At 33.3% G+C, this 9,850-nt stretch overlaps 2 protein-coding genes across 2 annotated transcripts; both read left to right on the forward strand.

The window, feature by feature from the left end:
• Positions 1–543: 543 nt before the first annotated feature.
• Positions 544–2,232, forward strand: LOC134691336 (alpha-L-fucosidase-like). Its single transcript, XM_063551800.1, has one exon. The coding sequence runs from the start codon at positions 631–633 to the stop codon at positions 1,993–1,995; it is 1,365 nt and encodes a 454-aa protein (XP_063407870.1). The 5' UTR covers positions 544–630; the 3' UTR covers positions 1,996–2,232.
• Positions 2,233–5,943: 3,711 nt separating this feature from the next.
• LOC134691337 (alpha-L-fucosidase-like) lies at positions 5,944–7,742 on the forward strand. Its single transcript, XM_063551801.1, has one exon. The coding sequence runs from the start codon at positions 5,984–5,986 to the stop codon at positions 7,382–7,384; it is 1,401 nt and encodes a 466-aa protein (XP_063407871.1). The 5' UTR covers positions 5,944–5,983; the 3' UTR covers positions 7,385–7,742.
• Positions 7,743–9,850: the final 2,108 nt, after the last annotated feature.

Raw genomic sequence — 9,850 nt, forward strand, 5'->3', positions numbered from 1 at the left:
AAATTTGTTATAGAAATAGAATTACCATTGTCAAAGACAAATTTTACTACAACAAATGCAGAAGCAGGAGGGTTTGCTAGCCAAAATACTATTTTTTAACCTGTATATATCATGTCAGGAATATGTATAGCAGTTGTTAACAAATAGTCCGTTTCTATGTATGTTGGAATTTGTTTTTGTTGTTTCTTTTTTCCTCTTATAGTCGATGTTCTCTTATAGTTGATGTGTTTCCCTCGAAGTCCTTAAATCAATAACATTTATCTCTCATTCTTGTCCATCGCAATAATAAACGTACTAAAAAGCAGTAATTAGTACTTACAATACCTAATTCATATCATCACTTTCAGATAAAAAGATGTATAGTCCCATCATCGCATGCTTAAATGACCCTTTTGAAATAATTTACTGACTTTTCTAATGTTAAATATATAGGATCTAATAATTTTATCACTGTTTGCTTATCGTACATTTTATAGTTACCAATTGATTTTTCAACAGGTGGATGAACAAAATATGTCATTTTTTAAACACTATTCGCTTACAATACGTTATTATTTAGCAATTGAATACCATATTACACATGTTACAGGTGGATGAACACATATACCAACACAGTGGAGGAAATCAAACATGGCTATTAACAGTTTATTCTTACTTTTGTTTTGTGCAAGTTTATCAGTCGCACAACGATACGAACCAACATGGGAATCTCTCGAAAGCAGACCACTTCCGTCATGGTTTGATGAAGCTAAGCTCGGTATTTTTATTCACTGGGGAGTGTTTTCCGTCCCTAGTTATAGTGCAGTTTGGTTCTGGAATTATTGGAAAAATGGACATAAAGATATTAACAGTTTTATGAAACGTAACTATCGACCTGGTTTTACATATGCTGACTTTGCAGCAGATTTCAAAACAGAGTTCTATGATCCAAAACGGTGGGCTGCTATATTACAGGCCTCCGGGGCTAAATATGTTGTTCTAGTTTCGAAACATCACGAGGGCTTTACAAATTGGCCGTCAAATTATTCATGGAACTGGAATTCTTACGACACTGGACCGCATAGAGATCTCGTCGGTGAACTAGCTACTGCGGTTCGGGAGACAACAGATCTTCGATTTGGTCTCTATCATTCTCTGTTTGAATGGTTTAATCCGCTGTTTCTGAAGGACAAAGAAAATAATTTTACAACACAAGATTTTGTGAAAATGAAATCAATGCCAGAACTATATGAACTTGTGAATCGATATAAACCGGAAGTAATTTGGTCAGATGGCTCCGGCAATGCGCCAGATAGTTACTGGATGTCTAAGGAATTTATAGCTTGGCTCTACAATGACAGTCCTGTCAAGGATACTGTTGTCGTCAATGATAGATGGGGTCGTGGCGATATTTGCCGCCATGGGGGATATCTTACGTGCAATGATAGGTATAATCCAAAAGCTCTGCAGAACAGAAAATTTGAAAACCCAATGACGATAGACAAAAACCACTGGGGATTCCGAAGAGAAGCAAACATAGAAGACTTTTATACGTCCCGAGAACTGATTTCTACATTTGCACAAACTGTAAGCTGCGGAGGTAATATGCTTATGAACGTCGGACCAACTAGCTATGGAACATTCCAACCAATCTATGAAGAAAGACTTCTTCAATTTGGAAAATGGATGAAAATAAACGAGGAAGCAATATATAGTTCAAGGCCATGGACAACACAAAAAGACAACGCCACGAATGCATGGTATACAATGAAGAAATCGACGAGCGGAACCAACGTTTATGCCATTTTACTAGATTGGCCTGATAAAAACTATTTGTATTTGAAAGCGCCTGTGGCCAGTAGCAGCACTTCGATAACGATGCTAGGATATTCAGGATATTTTAGTTACTCAGTAGTGCAACCCTCCGGGATTAATATAACATTACCAGTCATATCATTCTCAAAGATACCAAGTACTGATGCGTGGGTTTTTAAATTGACTGATTTAAAGAACTAATTGACTCCATTGTAATAATGTAATCAGGTGCCTATTTCAATGACACTAAAGAGCCATTTGAGGGTAACTGAAATGACAATGTTTTGGTAGATTCTTTAGTGTAAACAATGTCTGACATCTTTCATATTTTTTTAGTCATTCTATTTATACAAGGTAAGAGTAGTAATGTCATAATAGTCGAAGACATAACAAGATGTAATACTTTTAGAATAATTGTCAATAAAACTGTTTAACTGTCTTGTCGTTAGTACGTTTAACTATATTGTAAACAACCTTCGATTTTTGTTCATTGTTTGCTCAAGCAGAAAGTGCGACATTTAAGTTTAATATTTTTATTGATAGATAGAATACATTACATTATTTGTTGTTTGAATTTAGATGTGAACAAATGAAGGACTTTTATACCAATGAGAGGTTAAGATAGCAATAAAACCAGGTTTAATCCATCATTTTGTACATAAGAAAAGATCTGTACCAAGTCAGTAGTTATTATAATAATGTCAGTTATGCATTCATTGATGTATTTGAGCTTTTCATTTTGACTTTTGATGGGACTTTCCGTTTTGAATTTTCCTCGGAGTTCGGTATTTTGTTTGTAACAGGATTGAATTGGTTTATAATTTAATTGTGAGTTTTGATTCTCATTTCTTTTCTCTTTTATAACTCAACCATTTTTTAGTTATTTTAGCATAAAAACTCTTCAAAGATACCAGGATTGAGATTTTGTAATTTCAGTTCATTAATATGTTTTGCAGTTTGGTGTGACGTCTGTTTTATTCAATTCGTACGCATTTTGTTTAGAGGCCAGCTGTATCCCGCTTCCGGGTGTGGTTTTTTCTTGCTATGTTGAAGACCCATTGATGGCCTTCAGTTATTTTCTGCTTTTGTTTTGGGCTGTTGTTTTTTTGACATATTACCCATTTCCATTCTCAATTTCACTTGATTAATGTCAATTAATAAAATTTGAAATTAAAATATATACATATGTGTGTTTGATTTATACTATAAACATCGCAGTGGAGTCAAACACACATGAATGTATAAGTTTACACAAATGACTCTTCATAACAAGGTTATTATCCATTTCCAGATGTTTTTAAAAATACTCTGGCCGGAGAATAGATGACAAAAAATGCTTTTATAAGATTTTAAAGTGGATTTTTATTAAAGAGGGACGAAAGATACCAAATTGACAGTCAAACTCATAAATCTAAAACAAACTGACAACGCCATGGCCAAAAATGAAAAAGACGAACAAAAGTACATATGACACAACATAGAAAACCAAAGAATAAACAACACAAACCCCACCAAAAACTAGGGGTGATCTCAAGTGCTCCGGAAAGGTAAGCAGATCCTGCTCCACATGTGGCTTATTCAGTGCTTTATTCATTTGTGCTCATATTGCCTTAAAAGATTTTGTAGACGATTCTTTCCTTACAATCACCAAATTGGCTTTTAAGATAAAAAAAAAAATTAAAAAAAAGAAAAAGAAAATCGGTCATCATTAAACTTTATCTTATATCTGTTTTGTCTTGGTTTTACTATTATTTTTTAAATTGTATTATACTTTATAAGTAGTCATGAAAAACTGTTAAAACTTTGAATTTTTCGAAAAACTAGGGTTTTTCTTATCCCAGGAATAGATTACCTTTGTCGTATTTGGCACAACTTTTTGGGAATTTTGGGTCTTCAAAGCTCTTGAACTTTGTATTTGTTTGGCTTTATAACCATTTTGATATGAGCAGCACTGACGAGTCTTATGAAGACGATACGCACGCCTAGCGTATTAAATTATAATCCTGGTACCTTTGCTAACTATTTGACATATGTTAATTCGATACAAAAAATATCGGTACCTTATCCCGGCCTCGTTAACCATTAGTAGAATCTAAATATTTGTTTGGTACTTATTAGTTAACTTATTTCTCGATTATATACAGTTCCAAATTATAATATATCCAAATATCAATATAGAAAGATCTTAATTGCTAATAAAGTAGTAGACAAATCTAGATAGACTAAAAACATAGAAATTAGGAATTTTGGCAACAGCAAAAACAAGCACTTCTTACTCACAGTATTCATTACAGCTCACATGGAATTCTTCCTTTTGGATTTCATTAGTACACGTAACTATGAAGAACATAAATGCATAAATAAACTAAAACAAAACAACAAACAAAGATAAAACAAAAACCAACATAGAACAATATCAAATTATAATGGAAATCCAATTGCATTTGGCCTAAAGCTTGTATTTCTCTTGAGATATTAATAGAAATAGTTTATTAGAAATTATTTATGCATTTGGTGTGTAGACAGTTCTTGCGTGTTTTGTTTTTGCACTGTATTCCTGTCACGCAGAGTTGCTATTTAAGTTATATTCTTTAACATTGTAATATAAGCGGGATGGTTGGCTAGTCATAAAACCAGGTTCAACCTGCAATGTTTGTCTCAAAATGCAGTATAGTGATTCTGTTGTTTTGGTTTTTGATACTACTGTTGCCTTTATTAGGTATACACATGTTTTGGTTTTATCTGAGTGACAATTGAAAAAGGCAACAGTACTATACCGCTGTCCAAAAGAAATGAATTGATTAAGAGAAACAAATCCGGGTTCCAACTAAAACCGAGTGAAACACGTCAACAGGCATCGAGTTATCTATAAGTTTTTGCGATCTTTAAGTTAAATAAAACAAACTTCTAATTAAACTAAATAAACATGTGTGTCCGCAGTTAATCACAATAATAAATGTACGCAAAACTTTCTGAATCAATGTACAGAACTTTGCTTACGATATAGGTTTTACGTTCTTGTTCATCTACTCATTTGTTACTAAACAATTCAAGTATGTTAAATTTTGAATTCATAAAATCGTTCACTTCTATCAGAATTATATTAAGTTTGAATACATTAACTTGATTAAACATCAGCTTTTATGAGTATAAGTTGGTGGGTATTTAAGACATGTCGGCATTGACCAGACTGGTCTAACTGCAAGCAAGTGAAGTATTGAAAAATACATAGTAAAACATTGATTTGCTACATGTGTTCCTTATATTATTTTTTCAAACAAATTGATAGCAACACCTCTGGATCAATTAAGAATTAAGTGCTTTTTTTAGTAAATTAAATGCATTATTATGGTGTGAAACAATCATATTAAAACACTTTAAAAAACGGCATTCATTATTAATAATTTCACATTTTCTTTTGGTAATATCAAACCACTACCGGTAGATGTAGACAGCTAGTTCAAGGAGGAAATCAAAACGAAAACAAAAAAGATGCAAAACATTCAAATCTATTTAATTTTGCCAAAGTCTGTCTCATTAAACAAAGCATTTGTTCATGGGACCTTAGAACCAGTGAAATTTGAACAATTAGGTGATGCAATTGCTGCATTAGGATCAAGTATTGGGCAGTTTAGGACAAACACTTCAAGAGGTGTGGTTAGAATATAATATACCAAACAGCTAGACGTATGATTAAAAATGTTTTTTTTCTTCAGAAAATATTATTTCGTATTGTCACACCTGTCCAATAGGATATTTCATTATGTTAAATGATAATAACATTATCATAATAACAACAAAGATAATTATTTGGTTGTATATTTTAATACGGTTAGTTGAGGGTTATAAAAAGAAATCTAGGCAGCTGTCAAAATTTACATTAAATAGTAAAATCTTAGACACTAGTCGCTTATCGTATATATTCTAAATTTAGCAATGACTAAACAGGTCATTAATCGGATACCAAAACAAATTAAGGAATTTAAATACGGCTAGTTCTTACAATACCCAATCGTGCTTATTTGATAGCATCAAACTGTGATAAAAAGATGCACTGTACTAATATAATGTGTGCATGCTTACAAACTACTGTTGCAATAATCAACTTTCTTGTTGTAAAATATACCTATTTTTAACACTGTTTGCTTATCGTACATTATAAATTTAGCATTGATTATTTAACAGGTGGATGAACATATACCGACACAAGTCAAGGAAATCAAATATGGATATCTACAGTTTATGTTTATGTTTATGTTGTGTATTTTTGTCTGCTGCACAACGGTACGAACCAACATGGGAATCTCTCGAAAGCAGACCACTTCCGTCATGGTTTGATGAAGCTAAGCTAGGTATTTTTATGCACTGGGGAGTGTTTTCTGTTCCTAGTTATAGTGCAGTTTGGTTCTGGAATAATTGGAAAAATGGAAATAAAGACATTAACAATTTTATGAAACGTAACTATCGACCTGGTTACACGTATGCTGACTTTGCAGCAGATTTCAAAACAGAGTTCTATGATCCAAAACGATGGGCTGCTATATTACAGGCTTCAGGGGCTAAATATGTTGTTCTAGTTTCGAAACATCACGAGGGCTTCACAAATTGGCCCTCAAATTATTCATGGAACTGGAATTCTTACGACACTGGACCACATAGAGATCTCGTCGGTGAACTAGCTACTGCAGTTCGGGAGACAACAGATCTTCGATTTGGTCTATACCATTCCCTGTATGAATGGTTCAATCCGTTATATCTGAAGGACAAAGAAAATAATTTTACAACTCAAGATTTTGTAAAAATGAAAACAATGCCAGAACTATATGAACTTGTGAATCGATATAAACCAGAAGTAATTTGGTCAGATGGCGACTGGGAAGCATCGGATAGTTACTGGACGTCAAAGGAATTCATCGCTTGGCTCTACAATGACAGCCCTGTCAAGGATACTGTTGTCACCAATGATAGATGGGGGCGTGGCGATATGTGCCACCATGGGGGATATCTTACATGCAGCGATAGGTATAATCCTAAAACTCTCCAGAAAAGAAAATTTGAAAACCCAATGACGATAGACAAAAATCACTGGGGATTCCGAAGAGAGGCAAATATTGAAGACTTTTATACATCAAGAGAACTGATTGCTACATTTGCACAAACTATAAGCTGTGGTGGGAATATGCTTATGAACGTTGGACCAACTAGCTATGGAACAATCCAACCAATCTATGAAGAAAGACTTCTACAATTTGGAAAATGGATGAAAATAAACGAGGAAGCAATATATAAGTCAAAGCCATGGACAACACAACAAGATAACGCCACGAATGCATGGTATACAATGCAAAAAACGACGAGTGGAACCAACGTGTATGCCATTTTACTTGACTGGCCTGATAAAAACTATTTGTATTTGAATGCACCTGTGGCCAGTACCAGCACTTCTATAACGATGCTAGGATATTCAGGTTATTTTAGTTACTCAGTAGTGCAATCCTCCGGGATAAATATAACACTACCAGTCATATCATTCTCAAAGATACCAAGTACTGATGCGTGGGTTTTTAAATTGACTGATTTAAAGAACTGATTCTGTTGTAATAAAAGTAAAAACTTGAACCTTAGTGCCTCTGGTTATTAATGACGTCGAATGATCATTTTAGGAGAAAAAGACAGATACTCATTACTTTCAGACATATATAAAAACATACAAATATATCAAGGGATTTGTGATGCAATTAATTTTGAGTGCAACTAGATATTAGCTTAAAGCTTATTAATTTATTATTACTAAAGTAACTAGTGTTAATTTTTCTTTCCATTTTTGCAACAAACTATTCATGTTATTTTATTAGCTTCTATTTTTTATAATATTTGTGTTTATGCTTACTTTTTCATCGTGTATTTCAACTTTGTACTTCTTCTAGTTTAATAGATATTTTGAGTTGGGCGTCACTGATGAGTCTTATGTAGACGAAACGCGCGTCTGTCGTACTAAATTATAATCCTGGTACCTTTGATAACTATTAACACCACTGGGTCGATGCCACTGCTGGTGGACGTTTCGGCCCCGAGGGTATCACAAGCCCAGTAGTCAACACTTCGGTGTTGACATGAATATCAATAATGTGGTCATTTTTATAAATTTCCTGTTTACAAAACTTTGAATTTTTTCGACAAACTAAGGGTTTTCTAATCCCAGGCAGAGATTACCTTAGCTGTATTTGTCACAACTTTTTAGAATTTTGAATCCTCAATGCTCTTCAACTTTGTACTTGTTTGGTTTTATAAATATTTTGACTTGAGCGTCACTGATGAGTCTTATGTAGACGAAACGCGCTTCTGGCGTACTAAATTATAATCCTGGTACCTTTGATAATTATCATAAAAATCCTTGATGAAATTCGCAAACACTTTGGAGCATTCATGTATTGTTAGTTTCCTAGTTTCAGAAGGGCAGATCTCTAAGCAAATTCAAAGTAAAATTTGTAGTTATAAACAATCTAACAGTTATATTCTCATAAAATCAACTATAAAGGCAACAGTAGTATACCGGTGTTCAAAAGTAGTCAATCGATTGAGCGAAAACAACTTCGGATTGAATCCCAAAACCGAGAGAAACAGACCAACTATAAGGGAGAAACACAGGAACAACAGAAACACCGAAGTGTAACAAAAACATACTCATATAACACACATAAAAACGAACTATTTGATAACAACCGCAGTATTACGGACTTGGTTCGGCACGTTTTAAGAAAAAATGGTGAGTTTTGAACCAGCTGTGATGGCATGCCAAACCTCCTGCTCTATGACAATGTTAAAAAATCGCTAAAACACTACGTGACAGAAATACAGCATAAGCACACGTTAGAACATTCACAACAGAGAAACGCATATACAAATTATATAATTATAGTCGACACAACATCACATTATGCAACCAGCAAAACAACAACGCACATATACCATCGACGACCAACAAAACAGGTTATCAAATACAGTGACGCACTAACTTAACTAACGCGACTGTCAAACAAGTGAGAGGTTTAGCTAGCTATAAAACCAGGTTCAATCCACCATTTTCTACATTAGAAAATGCCTGTACCAAGTCAGGAATATGACAGTTGTTATCCATTCGTTTGATGTGTTTGGACTTTTGATTTTTGATTTTCCTCTTTGAATTTTCCTCGGAGTTCAGTATTTTTGTGTTTTTACTTTTAACTAACATGCAACCTCGAATTATATTCAAAATATTCGTCTTAACAATTCCATGGAAAGGCAATTGTTTTGCATTGTTTCGATCATTTTAGTTATATGTATGTCTTAACTTGATGATTATTATTGCTGTTCACAATTTATGTATAATATCTGCAAAACAAAATATTTTAAAATACTAAAAAGAAACGTTAAAATGTCAAAAATCAACATTTGATTAATTTGATGGTTTAAGAAATATTGACATTTTTGTAGCATAAATATCAATATCCTATAATGATTCAATTGAATAGGTTTTATGTTGTTATGATTTAGATCTTGTTTTGTAAGTCATTTATATGTGTACAGTGACAGTTGTTATCCATTCGTATGATGTGTTAAAACTTTGAGCTTTTGATTTTACTAATTGATCAAGGACTTTCCGTTTGCATCTAACTCGGATTTCGGTACTTTTATAATTTTATTTTTTTCTATCTTTATAACAAAAATCGATAAAGACGGTGAAAATTTTGAGATTACCCCGTTTTTGGTGGGGTTCGTGTTGCTTATTCTTTAGTTTTCTATGTTTTGTCATGTGTTCTATTGTTAGTCTGATTGTCTTTTTTCATTTTTAGCCAGGCGTTGTCAGTTTATTTTCAATTTATGAGTTTGGCCGTCCATCTTATTCCTTTCGTCCCCTTTTTACATATACTATGGGTAGCAATCCTGTTACAATTAGTCTAGTCGGGTCCCAAATTATTTCTTAAAAAGTGACCTCAAGGATGAACATTGATTACACTAGGTCATACAGAGCTTTTATTATAATTGATAGATAGACAAATGAGACAACTACACATTG

This window comes from Mytilus trossulus, chromosome 11, assembly GCF_036588685.1.
Source record: "Mytilus trossulus isolate FHL-02 chromosome 11, PNRI_Mtr1.1.1.hap1, whole genome shotgun sequence".
Taxonomy (NCBI): Eukaryota; Metazoa; Mollusca; class Bivalvia; order Mytilida; family Mytilidae; genus Mytilus; species Mytilus trossulus.

Bases quoted from the DNA above. Each gene is read 5' to 3' on its own strand.
- LOC134691336 (XM_063551800.1), top strand. From the start codon at position 631: ATGGCTATTAACAGTTTATTCTTACTTTTGTTTTGTGCAAGTTTATCA.
- LOC134691337 (XM_063551801.1), top strand. From the start codon at position 5,984: ATGAACATATACCGACACAAGTCAAGGAAATCAAATATGGATATCTAC.